The 18,909-nt window shown below is 34.1% G+C and overlaps 1 protein-coding gene across 6 annotated transcripts in view; it reads left to right on the top strand.

Moving 5' to 3' along the window:
* The window catches only part of LOC118200740 (alanine aminotransferase 2-like), a 114,460-nt gene that overhangs the window by 68,927 nt on the left and 26,624 nt on the right, over positions 1-18,909 (top strand). For all 6 annotated transcript variants that reach the window (XR_015040721.1, XM_085815263.1, XM_085815260.1 and 3 more), the window contains 5 exons: positions 1,881-2,010; positions 4,271-4,350; positions 10,301-10,434; positions 14,205-14,313; positions 14,399-14,464. Coding sequence is in view for 5 of the 6 variants with exons in the window: in XM_085815263.1 (XP_085671389.1) it covers positions 1,881-2,010; positions 4,271-4,350; positions 10,301-10,434; positions 14,205-14,313; positions 14,399-14,464 (519 nt within the window). In the remaining variant the exon portion in view is untranslated. The remainder of the gene's footprint in view (positions 1-1,880; positions 2,011-4,270; positions 4,351-10,300; positions 10,435-14,204; positions 14,314-14,398; positions 14,465-18,909) is intronic.

Raw genomic sequence — 18,909 nt, 5'->3', positions numbered from 1 at the left:
AATATGTTCTTAATCGAGCTTACATGAATGCATACAACATGATATAATCGAGATTACATGAATGTATACAACAATAGTTCTATAACTATATATAAGAAAATTCAAGAGAGTTCGCAGATTGAGTGGTAAAGACTGAAAACACACAATTCTATTGAAACACTTTATAAAATTATTACATTGGAGAGAATCTGAAAGTAGATTACAGAACACAACACTGCATCAATGCAAAATAAATGCAGGTCAGGTTGAGTTAAAGGGTGTAATGCACCGAAAGAACATCATACACGAAACTGGTAAAGCCTCGGACACACTAACCATGTGGCCCCTTCAGGGGTCCCCAGCTGGCTGTTTAGTCATAAATTTAAAAACCTTACAAAAAAGGTTACTAGAAGTTTACAAGACGGTTATAGTAAGGTTACAAGAAGATTACAAGACGATTACAAAGGTTACAAGAAGTTTACAAAAGGGTTATAGTAAGGTTACAAGAAGATTACAAACAAGGTCACTAAGATTACAAGAAGACTACAAAGGTTACAAGAAGTTTACAAAAACTCTTACAAGAAGTTTGTCATGAAATCACTGAAGGCATATACTAAGGTTACAAAAAGATTACAAACAAGGTTACTGAGATTACAAGAAGACTACAAAGGTTACAAGAAGTTTGTCATGAAATCACCGAAGGCACATGAGAATAGTTTATGGGTGACACAGTTGAGTCCTTACACAAAAAATATGCACTATTTATTACTAGTACAGAAACACGTAATATAGATCAACAACATAAAAATGCATTTCACTGGAAGCCATGGAAGAGCTCCATCCCTCCTCAGGTTGCCCATGGTAAATTTTAGTTTTCTAAATTCTAGACATCCTAAACTCCAAAAATTACTCGAATTATATGTTTTGGGGGTGTTGAGTAATGTAGTAAAGAACAGGCATTTTTTAAAGAAAATTATATGTGTTGCAGCTTACATAAATGTCACTCCTACTATTTTCACGGCTTACCACTGATTGAGAGGATAAGATCACTTCTCACTAGTCATACTACCCAGTTTCAAATTCTGAAACTCAGACTGACTGCACGGGCATTCTCATAGATTTCTCACTCTGTAACGTAAATATAAGCCAGTTTCCTTAAAACATCCTCCACGAAGTTATCTCTCCAATAGGCAGGTAATCTTTCGCCTTCGAGGGATGGAAGAGCTCCATCCCTCCTCAGGTTGCCCATGGTAAATTTCATTTTTCTAAATTCTAGACATCCTAAACTCAAAAAATTACTCGAATTATATGTTTTGGGGGTGTTGAGTAATGTAGTAAAAAACAGGCATTTTTTAAAGAAAATTATATGTGTTGCAGCTTACATAAATGTCACTCCTACTATTTTCACGACTTACCACTGATTGAGAGGACAAGATCACTTCTCACTAGTCATACTACCCTGTTTCAAATTCTGAAACTCAGACTGACTGCACGGGCATTCTCATAGATTTCTCACTCTGTAACGTAAATATGAGCCAGTTTCCTTAAATCATCCTCCACGAAGCTATCTCTCCAATAGGCAGGTAATCTTTCGCCTTAGTGGAGTTTTCTAATTTTAACTAACTCTCAATTTAGCTGAAGAATTCTATGAGTAGTAAGTTCCAAAGTATTTCATCAAGTGCAAAGTTTTTGTTGAAAAGTCAATTTGACTAACGCCGTTATTGCACCTTTTTGAGGTTTTCTAGTGTTTTCGATGTTCTTATGATTAAATTCACTCGTTCGCTATTTTCAGTCCCAAACAGTATAAGCTTTCAATACATTGCTTTATGTTAATATTTAATTTTTGTTTGAAATTTTAAAATGTATCGGATAATGAATTCCTTTGTTTTGATCTTTGGCAGATATACTATTACCTGGATGAAGATAATGCTTGGGCTTTAAACATTAAAGAGTTGAAACGTGCCATTGCGGAATCAAGAAACGTGTGTCAGCCTAGAGTTTTAGTTGTCATCAATCCAGGAAATCCAACTGGTTAGAGATACAAAACTTAATTGCTATTTATAACATCTTAAACCAAATGGTGAGACCTAGAGTTAGATGTTAATGATATATAAGATTATATCCATTCTGTAGTCTTATATATTATTAAAAGTGTTTTAAGTATACTACAGTCTGTAAAAGTGCACCCAGTGTGCTTTCTACAGAGAGCGAACTGGAAACATATTTCAAAATGATTCACATTTCTAAATGTAACTGGAGCATAAGATTTATCAAAATCTACAAATTATCCTGAAAATATTGGCAGAAAGAATACTATTCCATGTTTGGCTTCATAAAATCACCGTTCAAATTCTGTCAGGTATGTCTAGCCTTTTCGCCAAATAAATCGTCCAAAGCAAAATAAATAAATAAATAAATAAAAAATATGAAATGTTTCAGATTTTAAATTACGTCCAAAGGGAATGCCCCTTTGGAAACTTTGTGTGAAGGGAATGCCCCTTTGGACACTTTTTTAACACTTTGTGTGTTACATTTATTTATTAAATATCACGTTCTTCGCACCTAAGCTATAAAATTCAGTTCAACAGTAATATCGCAAAATAGTTTTAAATTGAGCATATCCCTTAGAATTTCCGATACAGAGACTCATGCGCTGGAGATAAAAATGTTTTTTTCTGTACAACGTTTCCATTGCTCGCTTTGAAATCCTTGAGTTTGTTAATCAAATATTCCTTAAAGTTTTACAAAATAGGAATTCGATAATAAAGCAAATTCCAAATTTCAAAGTTGATCTTCCACATGCCCATATTCATAGGAGGATTACATTATTCAAACTGACCTTTTTTTAATCACATTGCGAGAAATATACATAGTGTTGCGTGTGTATAGGTTCGTTATTAATTGAATGCATAAGTCCAATGAAAAGTGAATAAGATTTACTATTATCACAAATAAATAAAACAAAATGCTTTAATTTCCTCAGATGTTCGTACAGTATTACAATATCTCACAGTAGTTATCTTTTAACAACTCAACTGTTCAACAGAACTTAATTTAAAACAGCTAGAAAAAGTTAATCCGCAAATTCGCTACAGTCAACAAGAGCAGTTTTCTAAACAAACTCTTAAAACAACAACTAACTAAATTGAGAGGTTTTCCTCCTTTTCCTAAGATATTTAAATCACATGCGAGATTGTTCTAGAAATTTCTTGAAATCAAAAAGAGATATTTATTTATTAAATATTAAATGCACGTGTTCTTGTATTTTTTAATTTTTCCTGGTTCGCTTTCTTTTTTACTTCCTTGTACGAAGTAAAAAGGAAGTATTGTAATCGCGAAAAGCTTCAGGTTTCAACGAAAATATCCACTTTGACCGCTTTCGAATGCAATTTAACGATGCTTTTGCATGATATCTATACGTAAGGACAGAATAAAAGACTCTTTCTTCGCACTTAAACCACAAAATTCAGCTCAATAGCTATATCGCAAAATAGTTTTAAAATGAGCATATCTTTAGAATTTCCGATACGAAGACTCGCGCGCTGAAGATAAAAAGTTTTTTATGTACAACGTTGTCATTGCTCGCTTTGAAATCCTTGAGTTTGTTAATCGAAAATTCGTTAAAGTTTTACAAAATATGAAATCGATAATAAAACAAATTCCAAATTTCAAACTTGCGCTTCCGCATGCCCATATTCATAGGAGGATTACGTCATTCAAAACTCGATGGCTCTATGTACCGTTATTTTGTCACAATGCGATAAATATGCATACATTTATGCAGATTTTTCATTATTTAATTTCTCAAATATAATGCAAGATTCTAACATTTTGTGGCAACAGTTTGAAAAGTCAAATGGACATTTATAGCGAGCCTACGCAAAATCGCAAAACGAAAACAATAGTCCTTCAGGGACAAAGCCCCTTTGGACTAAAAAGTCATTAATTTCTAATAATCGGACTTTGGCCACACAAGTCAACACACAAAATAGTCAGCCAATTCTCAGACTGGGCGCACTTGGGACTTTTCCCATAATAATGTATGTATTACAAAATAAAAAATGAAGCGTGTCTTTTAATTGCTCAAGTCTCCCTTAATTAAGAATTCTCTGAATCAACTCAAAGAAAAATTCTCACATTAGATATACAGAAGTCAAATTTTTACGTGTTTAAAATTGACATTAAATTTTTATTTATTTACATTCACAGAATTTAAGTGGTGCAGGAAGAGAGTGTCAAAGTGAGCATTAATAAAAGTGAATCTCTAATGAATGAAATGTATCTTTTACAGGCTCTGTTCTCACCAAAGAAAATATAGAAGAAATTATCAGATTTGCATATGAAGAAAGATTATTTCTTATGGCTGATGAGGTAAGATGTAATGGCCTTCCCTAATAATTTTTATAAATTATATGATAGTGTTTTCAAGTTGTGTGATCTTAAACATATACAAAAACTGCTGTAAATCGCTAATGCTCAATTAAAGATTTCACGTGACTCCGAATCATAATATTTATAATCTAAAGACTGATACTATCAAAACATTCTTACCAAAATGTTCAGTGATTACACATTTCTTTGCAGTTTTTGACAATGTATAATTTTTGGTTTAAACAAATTATTTGACACATCCTTTAACCTTAACAGTGGAGATTTTCAAGATTGCATGACAGCCATTTGATGTCCATTTTTATTTTGTATGTTGTAATGCTGAGAATACTTACTAGCATCATATCAGTACTCTGATTCTGCACACACACTGGACAGGAAGCTCATTATAACTATGATTTCTTTTCGGAGATGGATGTTCTTGATAGCGTATCTAATAAAGAAAGTCACTTCACTCTCTGAATTCGGTACTTTTAGATGATGTTCAGCTGTAAGGGGGCATTTGAATATATAATGGTCGGGACTGCCTCTTTCTCCACATGCACATTGATCTGAAGTTGCTAGTTTCCTTGCATAGAAGTACGTGGGAAAAAGACCATGCCCTGATAAGAACCACGTTATTTCTCTAGTTATTAAACTGGGAGCTGTGCCTACTTTTGGGAACAACTGATAAGTCCTTCTTCCTTGTTCGCCGGTGTCCCACCAGTTCTGCCTTTCAGCTTTAAATTTGATGGTTAAGATTTTTTTAAGGTGCTAGCCAGGCCATGATACTTATAAATTTTGTGCATTTTGACCCCTAGCTGCTTCTTTGGCTAGGATGTCAGCCTCCACGTTGCCTTTTGTCCCTGCATGTGCCTTCAGCCAAGTGGCAAAGAAGTGTTGATTTTGTGATGCTGAAGTTCTTTCTGTAATCTCGTGGATTAATTTTGATCGGTGGCGCGGGTTTGCGATGTCATGCATCGCTGAAACACTGTCTGTAAAGATATGTGCTGCTTTTAGTGAGTTTGTGATGCTGTATTTTATTGCTTCATGGAGCACTACTTATTCCGCTCGGAATACACTATTTTGTTGATCTAGGTAGAACTTCTGTTCTGTTGTCGAATTGGGATCTAGGTAGATTTTGATTGCGCTGCCTTTACCTTCTTCTAGGCCGGAACCGTCTGTAAAGAGTTGGGGGAATTTCTTTTCGCTTACTTCTTTCTTTTCTTCTTTCTTTTTTAATGTGATATTATTTTTCTTTCCTGCGTGGTGTTCATATGGGTGTGCCGGTGTCTCGTAATTCTCTGCTAAAAGTTCTAATGATTTGTAATGGCTCTTCTTTTGTACTTGTAGTTTCGTAGTTTCGTAGTTGTTGTCTTATGGAATTCTTGTTCAGCGCGTATAAAAAGTGGAGTGCTGTTAGCGATTTGGAAGAGCGCCGCATTTGATGTTCTGTAGCTTTCTGTATAGTTAAGAAGGAAGAGTCGCTGGATTGTATGAAGCTTTTTTTGCTTTCTTTTTGTCATTGGTTATGCCCATATGGCTACTCCGTATAGAGCAATCTTCTCGTTTACTGTATGGTAGATGAGGTGTTGGATTGGTCTGCTCATTCCCCATCGTATCCCGTTCATATGCAGTTAGACATAATGTAGGAGTGTCGGAGGAGTATAAAGATCGCTGGCGGTGTAAGCTAAGCGTTTTTGTTAAGCTATTTCACATCATACTCGTATATCAGTTTAAACAACGTTAAGGTTTGCTGCCTAAGTGTGAAACGTTGAACAGTCAATCTGTGAGATGACTCTGAATGATTTTACCCCAAGCCGAATCATTGGAAAGATTGAGGAAGGTCGAAGGGTGACAAGTGTGGCTGCGGAGTTCGAAATTCCAGAGAGCATCGTCTCACGACCTTGGAGAGCATTTCACACTACAAAATCAGCTGTCCGACGGTTCAGCAGTGGTCGTCCAAGAGCAACCGCAGCATCAGATGACCGTTATAATGCCCTACAGGCAAGAATAAATAGGCGCAAATGGCAGGAAAATTCTCAGGATACATGGAACAGGTGACTGGACAATCGATATCGTTCAGAAGTCAAACAACAGAAATCAGCGTTATATTTTCAAATTTTTCTAACGCTGATAACTAGTTGTTTGACTTCTGAATTAGTATTTGTTCGGCGTGTTATTGTGTCTTAAATCGATATCGTGTTTTACCGTGGCCAGGAGGCTGGACATTGGTGGTATGTTTGCATGATGACCTGTACTGTGTATACCATTGACACTTGCTCATCGGAGAAGGTGTTTTCTGTGGTGCAGTGAACATCAGAATTGGACGGATAATCAATGGGGTTGAGTACTCTTTAAGGATGAGAGCAGATTTAGTCTGAGTAACGATTCTAGACGCTACACATCTGGAAAGAGCGGGGACCAAGCAATAATCTCTCCTACATCATCAAAAGGGGACTGCTTTGGAGGTTGCGGAGTTCTCATTTGCAGAGTCATCATGTTTGGTAACTGTACCGACCTTCACCTCTTCCAAGAAGGTTCAGTCACCGGGGTCCACTATTGTAACGAGGTTCTCTTACCCAACGTACTTCTTTTTAGTGGTTCTATGGGTCCTCAGTTCCTCTTCACGGACAAGAATGCTCCACCTCAACAGTTGCTGTCGAAGAACTGTTGGATTAAACACATGGACTGGCCGGCAAGGTCCCCGGATCTGGATTCCATCGAGCATGTGTGGGACTTTCTAGGGAGACGCGTGGAAGCACTTACCTTATCGTCAAGAACGATTCCGAAGCTGCGATTGGCGCTATAACAGGAATGGGCAGCAATGCCTCAACAGCTCATTACAACCTCATACTTAGCATGGACAAACAATGTGAAGCCTGCACAGCAGTCTGGGGAGATCATATCCACTACTAAAGGCTGGATGTTTCTTGCTGGACACGTGTCACATAGATGTTTCGGCTTTCTGTTGTGTTGTGCTCCATGCTACTTTTTCAATAAAGTTCCTTTTCATCCTTTTGATTTCTTTTTTGGAGGGAAGTTTGGCTTACATTTTCCATGTTCTTCGTCTTGGGGATCTTATGGTATTAGTTTATTGATTTAGAAAGCTTTTGCACAATGTTACATTGAAAAAACAGTCTCGTCCTTAATTTTTGAACACCAGTGTATATTTGATAATCTTCAAGACATATGTCATAATCTTCAAGATATACATATTATACACATATTAGACAAACATTCTGCATACATATTCTTCAAGCTTAAAGCTAGCTCTTAAGTACATAATGAAAATACAAAGAACAGATTCAGATATCATTTCCTAAAAAATGGACCTTTCTTTGAGGAATTATTTTTCCATATCATGTTCCCATCTATTTCTGATGTATATTTTAAGTATCAAATCGTACTTAAGTTCATACATTTCTAAAGTTCTTAACACTTATCTTGCATTTGGACTCTGCTAAAAAGTTCCATCTGTGATTGATATATTTCAGAATGTTGGAATCGATGTGCAAATCTTAAAATTAGCTATTTAGTGTATCGGTTTGTTTTGAAGTTTATACTGTCTTTTTCTAAAAATTCCTTAAAATGAGAATAATACATTCATTTATAAATTAATTTTAAAAGGCTTCATTTGAAAAGGATAGAAATTAGAATAGTCGATTACCGTCTCAGATGGAGAAATATCACCGAACAAGAATTTAAGAAGCTGAAAAATGATAGTTAATCAGAATTTAGAAGTATTAATTTACTGGTAGCCACTATAAATACAGAAATTTCTCATCGTCTCTCTGGGAAACAGTAATGATTGAAAAAAAAACATAATGAAGGACTCAGCTTTTTTTGTCGTTTACAGTAATTTTAATTACTTTATTCTCGCGTGTATAAGCCGTACCTTGGATTTTTACTTCTAATTTATAAACTTCTTGAGGATAAGTCACAGATAGCTTATCCCCTCCCTACAGTACTTCTTACGTTTTAGAGGAATGAAAGCACAGCTTGACGAGCTTCTTCATAAGATTAGAAACCTATCATATCAACAGTCACACCATAACGAGAACTGCTTTTTCTTATTCACATATGTATCTTCCAGTTGTGGATCCTTAGCTGCATTTCCACGAAATGTCTTTCTCTCACCGCTGGTTCCTTGAAGTTCATTCTTCGGCCTTCTTTTACCATCACACTATAAGGTAATTTCTCCCTCCTTTCTACATGCTTTTATGGTGTAACGGTAGCACACTCGACGCGTATTCGAGAGGTCCAGGTTCGAGTCCCGATGATAGCATAGCTCATTTTTTCACGTCTCCCGTATCAAGAAAACCTAATGACTCTACAGCGTATTGGATTCATCTATATCAGAAGGATCTGCTGAAACAGGTCAGCGTTTCCCTTAGGGAAACGGGTAATGTGCAGTTTAAAATGTGCCTCTATCTAAATCTAATAAAGCTTGTTTCTCTGACATTTTCCTTCAAACGGCCAATAATCACAACTAGACTGTAGAATTCAATCTAATATTCACCCAACAAGCATGGATTTTGAACTCAATCGTTAAATACATGCTGCTGTCTTGCCTCATGTTTATATGTACCTATCTCTAATCATTTGCGTTTATAAGCCATACCCCTGATTTTCTTCTGCTTTTTTGTGAAAAAAAGAGCATTTTGTACACAGAAGAATACGATATGCATATTTACTTTTTTAAATATAATATGACCAAAATTTTTAGACACTATTGATTTCTTAAACTGAAATCAATAGTGTCTATGCCAGATCGTTCAAAAAACATATCATCAGCTACTGTATAATTAGCACTAAAATACTCTTGAACAGTACCTAAATTTAACTTTTTTAATACTTTGTTTAACTATAATTTTATTTTCCAGAAATATAATGTAAGTAAATTATAGGTTTTCTACGAGGGATGTTTTCAAAGTTCTAGGTATTAAGGTATATTTTTTTACCTTGTCAGTTTTCATCAGTATTGCAATGTAATTAAGTGTAATTGCCATTTAATTGAATACACTTATTCCAACGGAAAGTTAATTTTTAAGCCGTCCTCAAAAAACACTTCCTGTGTCTCCTTAGTCCACCTAATTATGACATGGTTAAACCCTCTGATCGAGCACTCTATTAAAGTGCTTTTCAAATGTGAAAACGTAATACTCTGTGCAGATGCTGAGCACTGAATCTTCGCAGTTTCAGGAGTTTTTATACCATTTTTCCACAAAAAAAAAAAAAACTTACTTGCTCTACGCATATTCACCTAATCAACTGAATCGGGTCAAACCAGTGGTTCTCAGTATGTTTTGTCCCATGCACCCCTTTCACAATTGCTAGGCAATCATTCTCCCTTCGCTTTCCAAAACCCAAGAAATACGTATATATTGATTTGAATTTAGATTATTTTTCAATTTGTTTTGTAAATTAAACAAGAAAAAGTATAGACATGTTGATAAATACCAAAACTTGTATAAAAGTAGATTTTTATAGTTTCAGTTTATGAAATGAAAAGTCTAACTGCATTACCCTATAAACAATGAAATTCTCCCCAAAAGGAAAATTCCCTTCTAGTTGAGAACCCCTGGATTAAACAATATTGTATGGGATAGCTGTATGAATATCAATATTTGGCTCTGGCCTGTAGCGTTGCCTGTAAATTCTAAGAACTGAACTCTAGCTTAATTCTTGGAACTCTAGAAACACCCTACGTAACTGAAGAATTATCAAGTATTTAATAAAGATTAACGAAACTGAAGCACATATTTTTATTTTAATAATTATATGTTTTAATTATATTAAATATATATTTCTTATATTCCTTAATGTTATTGTGATAGAAATTAATGTATGTATGTACATTAAAACAATGAAGTTTGGAATGCAATTTAGATTATGATTAAAATATAAGTTCACCTAGAAATAATATAAATGCTATTTTATTTTGTTATAGGTTTATCAAGACAATATATATGCCGATCGCATGAAGTTTCACTCATTCAAAAAAATATTAATGGAATTAGGAGAATCTTACAAAAGTATGGAATTAGCTTCTTTTATGTCTGCATCGAAAGGATATATGGGCGAGTAAGATATCTGATTTCAGTATGCTTTCATACGTTTATAGAATCTGTTTTCTTTTTTAATACAATTTTTTAATTTCTTAAAACTTCATGTGAAAATGCTTTTTCAAATTTTAACCTTCTTTACTTTGCCAAAAAATGTGTCAGAGGGTACAACCTGTGTAATTCAAATAATTGTAAAATTTTGTGGAACTTTTTGTATGAGGTTCATTTTTCAAATACCTCTTGAGAAGATTTATCTTGAAAGTTTCTCGATTTCTCACCACAAATATAATGACGTGAAATTTAAATAAATATATAGTAGATTTTATGTGTATGAAAAATAGCAGATGTTATATATATGAGAAAAAATGTAATAGAAATATGTTTTATTTTGTGCAAAGTTAAACCTTGGTAGTCCTATTAGTGAGAAAGGCGACAAGAAGCTTTTCCCAGAAGGTTTCCTAAGCGAAAGAGAACTGGCAGTACAGTAGTTTATCTGTAGCGTCATGAAATATTGGGGGCTTGTTAGGAAATGAAACTTAAGCTGAAAATGCTATTCAGAAAGTGTTCTTATTGCTGCGGTATGCGTCGTTAGTCTGATAAGCCCATTAGAAGGTAAAGAAATATAAGCTGAAATGCAAAATAATTAGTGATAAAAAATATGTCATGTTGATCATGTCAATGTCAGCATGTTGATTCTTGAGGGAATATATGTGAATATATAAGCTAATAGTACAATAGAATAATGTCTGGCCTAAACTTCATATAGCTCGAGTTTCACAAATACAACTTGAATCTTTACTTTATTCTTCCTTTATTTTTATAGTTGAATAAACTAGGTGAGTGCTAAGTAAAAATCAAGAGTAGGAATAATACACATAATTAGGTAATTAGGAATATACATAATTAGGTCATGTTTTACCTTAGGAAATGTTCATATATATTATTTGTGTGGTTAGGAGTGTGTTTAAAATTTCGAAACACTTCAACATTAGTCAAGATAGAGATACGGAAACATCATATACATGGCGTTTTCATAATTTATTTAGGAAACTTAAATGAAAAATAAACTACACCACATGTTAAATTTTGTCAACCACACTCTTAGTTAATTCAATTAATTTCCGAATAAATAGATCTTATTTATAGATTTAACAGATTTCCTGGTGTTCTTATTTATGCCGCCGGAATAATGAGTGTACTTGATTGCTGTCTTGAAACTAGATCAGATTTTTCACAATTGCTTCAACTATCGTTTAATGATTGTTCATTCGGAAGTTACTTGTTGATCACTGACCTAAGGAACCTCTTAGATACATATAGGTAACTTGGGTCCCTATAGATCACTTTTGTGTTAAGACCAACATTATGTGAGTGCTGTATTGTGCATTTTCAAACTAAGGATTACAAAACTAAGCGTTTGCTATAGCTTTTATTACCAGTAGCATGCAAGTATGTTTATCTTACTATAAAAGCATTGCTACATCTACATTTCTGGATTTTTCTCATAGCCATTCCTTCGACACTGAAAATGATTGCAATATTCCACCTTCATGTGCCACTTAGAATTCAATGGGAGCTCAATTTTATCAATCGCATACGACACTTGAGAAAGAAATTTAAACGAGTAGTAATATAAAGTTCGGTCTGTAGAACTACAGATTATTGTTAAGCTTCTAGTGAGTAGAACTCGCTGTCCCAAATTTTAATTAAGTATTGCAGACGATATGCGGAACAGTGTCTGTTACACATAATTAGGTAGAACGTGCTGCCAATACGTTCGTAATAATCCAGATTCAGCCACCAGTATCTATGAGACTGATATCCAACACTTTCTGAAAAACATTTGAAAAAAAGCCTAAGAAGTAGAAGTGCTCTATTGAAGCCCTACTGAAGGTTGCCAGAGAAAAGCAAAAAAATAAATAAATAAAATTTTTAAGAGTTTCTTGAAAAAAATCTGAAAGGTTTCAGATTTTAAATTACGTCCAAAGGAGCGCTCTTTTAACGTTTTCTGTGTTACATTTATTTATTAAATATCATGTTCTTCGCACTTAAACCATAAAATTCTGTTCAACAGCAATATCTCAAAATAATTTTAAAATGAGGATATCTTTAGAATTTCCGATACACAGTCTCGTGCAGATAAAAATGCTTGTTCTGTACAATGTTGCCATTGCTCGCTTTGAAATCCTTGAATTTGTTAATTAAAAATTCGTTTTACAGAATATAAAATTGATAATAAAACAAATTCCAAATTAGGGCTACCAGATGCCCATATTCGGTGAAAGATTACGTTATTCAAAATTTGATGGCTCTAGGTACCGTTGTTTTATCAAAATGTGAGAAACATACATAAATTTGTTATTTAATTCTTGAAATATAATACAGGGCGATAATATTTGGTGGCGACAATTTGAAAAGTGAAACAACACAGAAAGTTAATCGGTGCAAAATGCCAAAACAAAATTAATAGTCCTTTTGGGCAAATTGCCCCTTTCGACTAATAATAAAATAATTCAAATTCAAATTCAAAAAATGGAAAGGGATGAATTAATTTAATAATTAATTAATTAATAATTTAATCAATTATTAATTTAATAATTTAATCAATTATTAAATTAATGATAAAATACTTAATAAACCAAAATACCAGACATCGTTTTATTTCAGACTCGGAAAGGAATTACAATTTCACTCAAAAACAAAGAAACAACTCAGCCGGACTACGGTTGAATTTAAGCTCTGATTGTGCAATTATAATGTATTATTTCAAGGGATGGTCGAAGAAACAATTTTTCTTCTCCGAGGACACCATTGACAAAAGGTAAATCGATTGAAGCGGCCACTACAGAAAATGTTAGAAACAGTATTGAGGGCATGCAAGGAAATTTTAAAGGAGATGAGCAGATATGAAAACAAAAAAAGATTCTAACACTTGCTAACCACGATAGCTTGCTGTTATAACTATAGCTCTGAAGCAGAACATTGGCTGGGTAAAAGAAATTTTCTCTAAATCCGTGGTTCGATCTGTAAGCTGAGAACAAGTGTAAGATTCAGAACAAGGGACGGTGTTCGTGTTCTCCATCCCCTTATTTCATTACATCATTCCAAAAAGTCTGCAAGTACTCTTTTGCGTGAGAAATCGCAAACGTTGGACGTGCATGATCAGGATGATATCTAGTAGTACTTTCGGGAACGCAAAATTTATCCGCTTCCATAAAATTACTTCATTTCCTCGATAATAATCCTTTGACATATATAGGAGAAGGTTTCTCCTTAAAAGTCTCAACTTCCGTCAAAAATCTGTTTCTCGCCGAAAGACTAGCATACATTCAGAAGTAAGAATTGATTTTTAAGACTTACTTACTACTAAAATAAACCTTCCGCTATCAAAAGAATTTCCTACTGAGACTGTGGTTTAGTTACAGAAAAGAAGTACAGGGAACTCGTTAATTAGGTCTCCGATGTGCTCTGACTAGAATTATGATTTACGTCAAAAACTGTGAAGTACTGGAGCCAAACTTCGGCCCAGTTTAAGCTGTGGTGCATATCTAAGTAAATACCTTCACTGAGGAAGGGATAAAATAGTTTCCAGAACTTTATGAATACACACCACAACATAAGAGAAATAGCTTCGAATAATGACATGTTTTCCAAGGTTACAGTTCGCAAAGGTTACAGTTCAGTCCGGGTCATGTTCGAATGTCTTTATGCATTATCCTTATACGATCAATCATCTGATTTTATTATTTAAATATAGTTTAACTTAAGCTGTAAATTGTGCTTTACCAGGTGTGGATTACGTGGCGGTTACTGCGAACTAATAAATGTAGATCCTGAAGTGAAAAAAATGTTCTTGAAATGTATTTCAGCGCGTGTGTGCAGCAGTGTCTTAGGACAAGTAAGTTAGAAGTTTTTGAGATATACTAGAGTATCCAAAATTCTTTTTCTGTGTAACAGACTTAGAATTTCATTCTTTATTTCAGGCTGCAATGGATTGTGTTGTCAACCCTCCTCGGGAAAATGAACCCTCATATGATCTCTTTATGAAGGTTAGTGTCAAATTAATCTCATTCTTAATTACCTGTTTTTATTATCGTACTTCCTGCAATAAAATTTTGCCATGAAATGTAAAAGTACGTATTTAAACGCTCTAGCATGTTATGCTTTTAATATTTTGAAACTTTATTCATGTTATTAGTAAATATCATAATGCAGATACTTGAAAAGCGTTACGTATATATTGGGGGTCTGTTTAAAACAGACTTTGGCATTAAATATAGCATTCTTTCGGGGATCTTACAATGATTTCTTTCCTCATTTGTATGAGCAAAATTTGTCTAATGGATTATAGACAAAAAAGTAATTTTATCGTTGGGAAAAAGTGCAAAATTCGCGAATCGGTAGTGGAATAATAAGCAAATATTTCTCGGCCTGGGATTTACATTAACATTTCGCGAAAATTTACGCAATCGAAGATTTATATTAGCATTTCGGATGAGGAGTTTGCATATGTGCCTAATTAAAAAAATAACAAATTTTTTGCTGAATTTATATTTATAAAGCATTCAAATTCGGTAAACGCATTCAACTCTATTGCTTTTCGACCGATGTTTCCATGCATTAAATTTTCTGTATATAGGTTTCTTCCATTAAATAACACATTTATAAAAAGGTATTCAGAGCTCCCGAGATGAATTTCGGCGTTTAACGGTTGCGTATATTTGATTCTAATGAACTCATGACATCGTTGCATATAAAATTATTAATACCTAATTGCATTCATGATTAAAATGTTATTTATCTTACCCCAAACAAAATTTTTAATACTTTGGTTGGTTATAACAAACATTCTAAGTATTGATAAGTACACATATATTATTAAGACACTTAACAGATATGCTGATAGTAATCATATATTACATTAGTCGCAAGTATTGAAAGATAAATACCACCCATGCGAAGCTGATTTGCAAGTCTTAATTTTTGTAATTAATAGTGAAATTTACTTATTTGATGCAATTTCACGGAAGGCATATTCTTACTACATATTATGTTAGCGGAACTGTGTAAAATGCCGGCATTCTATAGAATACTTACATATTTTACAGAATACCTGACATTTCTAGGCAAAGTGAAATATGGGCATTCTAATGATTGAACAAATGTTATTTAGGCAAATTATGAAAACAGGTCTTGATAAGACTTGTTTAAAAAACTTTCCTTAATCAAAAATGCAAATGTTATTTCAAAAAATAATGAAAGAATGCTATTAAAAAACTTTTACAGAAAATACGTTAAGAAAAATAAATGTGTTTGCGTAAGTAAAAATAAAATACGTAAGTCAAGATGAAACTTTTATCAAAATTACTTTAAGAAAAATTAAACAGAAAACAAAATTTATACACTTCTTATTAAAGAAAGCAACGTATGGAAATGTAAAAAATGTATGAAATTATGTAATGAACGCATTAAATGTAGGGCCTTCCAAACACATTGAAGATGTATTCCACACTTTGCCCACTTATCATTGGGCATTTTATAGAACACCTAGGAAATATGTGAAATGTTAGTCGTTTCATATACTGGCCAGCCAATTTTCGGCATTGTATAAAATGCCTACGTATTCTACATATTTCCAGTAATATATATGTATGTCCAAAACCTTAAAAACAGATACCAGCGATTGACTCAGAAAACCGATTACCAGTTTCAGACTGAATGTCGATGAAATGAATCAGGATGCATCATAAAGTTGTGAGTAATTGTTCTTGAAATAAAAATTCTGCGGCCTTCAATGTAATTTATAATGAAACACATCACGGTAGTTTATTATGAGCTGCTGCGTGCAGAGTGTTTCATTAAGTTAAGCATATCAAGTATTAAGCATTTGATTTCTGGATAGCTTATAATTCCGGAAGAAATTTTTGAGCTACCAAGCACAAGTCCACGTGCAAAACCACTGCGGGGCGGGACTTATGCATTGGGTAATGACTTTGTAGAAAGTATTACATATTTCAGAGGCAATAGTAGGCAAAAACAATCAGTTGTACCCTTGCCAAGATTCGAGCCGTAGATATTCCAGTTACCAGCTGGACGTTCTAACCACTTTCGTACGAAAGAATACAATAGTTCCTTGTATTCTCCCTCACTTGAAAAGGCTAGTGAGATGACAAAAATCTCTATTGACCAAATTTGTATAATGGAGAATAATTTCCCATTACATTTTATAGTCTGTTACTTTAGAATAGGCACTTCAGGATCATTTTACATCATTTCGCTTGTCTCGTAACCATGATAAAAAATCCTGCGGCAGATAGCTAGTACCCTAAATGTTTTACTCACTTCGCTTTCATTTAGCGTACGTTTCACTTTGTGAAAAGTGCACTAATGAAGGCTGACTTGAATTATAATCTCAGATAAGATAGAGAAAATTAGTGCTATACATGATGCGATCGAAAATATTAGGAAATGTGAAAAGACTTTTTAATGTCAATTTGAAAGTAACAGCTTATAGTTCGGGCACTACTGCAGCGTCTATTAGATGTTTCGGACTAGGCAACATGAAAAATCAACTATGTCCTTGCTGGGATTCGAATCATGAATCTTCTAGCTGGACATGATATAATTTCTCACTCTTCTCTTCATAGAGGTTACCATCTTCATCAAAATAAAGCCTTTCTGGTGGCCTATCAGTTTTGTGTCGGCTTTGGAGAAACCTGTACTGAAAAGGGAAACAAAACAATCTTATTCATGTATTTTCAGCTAAATAAGTGCATCTATTTATTCATACTGGTGTATAAGGCGTAAAAGCCGAGCATCAAACGCTGGATTTCATGATTGTTGGACTTTTGTGCTATTTTCAATGGTGAAATCTTCATGGAATAAGGATTGGTAAATTAATTGCTTAAGATGAAACATTAGTTGCATCAAACAAACAAAATTCCATTTAAGAGCGTTGATTAAAGTAAATTATCTTACCTCATGGACAGGCACTGAAAAATCTATTAAGGTTAATTACAATTTTTCTTTTCTTTACAAACTATTAAACAATTCCATAGAAATTCCTTACCCTTCTTCTTCATATTAAATGAGATGGTTCTTTACATCCGCACCTCTATTATTTAACAATAGTAAGTATGTATGTATGTATACATATATTTCTCTACTTGTACGTATGTTGGTAAGTTCGTATGCTTTTCCCACTATGGAAAAAATAGCTGCACCTACAGCCACACACTCTTGAATACTTATAATCTTTCATCTCAAAATATGCACCTTGAAATGAGAATTTTGAATTCCGAATTATTTTATTTATTCTATGTTTTGTGCGAACATAATGAAATTCTGATTAACAAACTCAGAGGTTTAAAAGCAAAGTTTTCCCACTAGGCAAAGTGTAAGATATTTGTATGCCAAATTTAAATAAATGATCTCCCTGTTTCAAAAGAAATGTATTGCAATTGTCCAAAATAAGATATTTTATCTTCCATACGTTATTGAGTTTACAAATTTAATCTATCTGTTGTAGGGTTTATATTTATTTTAACTAACATTTATTTTAAGTTTAAACTATCTTTCCTGTCAAGCCTTACTTTCCCCTGGAACTGCCAATGCCAGAGTATGTAAATGTTAGTAGAACGCACAAGGATTCAAATTATCTGCGGAAGTATTCTGAGTTAAATAGAAAGGAAACGAGTTCGAAAGGGTGCTTTCTTGCTTCACGAGTGTGGAGGTGGCTAGTTAGAAATTGAATAACCACGCGTTTCGGCCTGTGTGCTTGCCTCGGCAAATTGTTAATCTTTCAACGTATAATATTCAGAGTTTGCTGAATTATCAGCGGTATTGTAAAACTCGGTGAGGTTAGTTACGTTTAGAGAGCCTCGTAGTTAGTTACTTGTTAGGATCTCTTTTTAGTTTCTTATTTTTATTTTACCGCCGGGTCGGCGTAGTTTGTGAGCGCCAAAAGCACGCATTTGTAACTTCTAAAGTTGAATAAAAAGGGACTTGAACCCTTCTCAAGACTCTGTCTAATTTCCAGTTTTCAGCAGTCACCACTTTGTTGCGTGCAGGTTGGAAGCGCGGAACTTTACATTGGCGCCCGAACACTTGTTGAACTGAAATGGCCGAAAATTGGATGGAACTTACTGGACAACAACAAGAAATGGCAAGCCAATTGGAAGGATTTGGATACCTGGTCCAGACTTTGAGAGCGTCAATCAAGCCAAACGTCAATTTCGACGGAAAAAATTCGGTGGCGATATTTCTAGAAAGCTTCGACAATCACTTTCAGCTCTACCCTGTGCCTGAAAGACAAAAAGTTGTCATCGCCACATCTGCACTAAGAGGACAGGCCGCGCTATGGTGGAAGAATATAGGCAAATTTTTATTAGGGGAATTCGGAAGCCAGACATATACATTTGAAAATTTCAAAAAATCGTTATTACAGGCCTTCCCCATAGTGAAAGATCGAGCAAGGCTAGAAGCCGAACTATAT

This window comes from Stegodyphus dumicola, chromosome 4 (assembly GCF_044657685.1).
Source record: "Stegodyphus dumicola isolate Sdum_Otavi_A_Nest chromosome 4, ASM4465768v1".
In the NCBI taxonomy this organism is placed as follows: Eukaryota; Metazoa; Arthropoda; class Arachnida; order Araneae; family Eresidae; genus Stegodyphus; species Stegodyphus dumicola.
The sequence above is the reverse complement of the archived record's forward strand: the minus strand, read 5'-3'. Positions and strand labels throughout refer to the sequence as shown.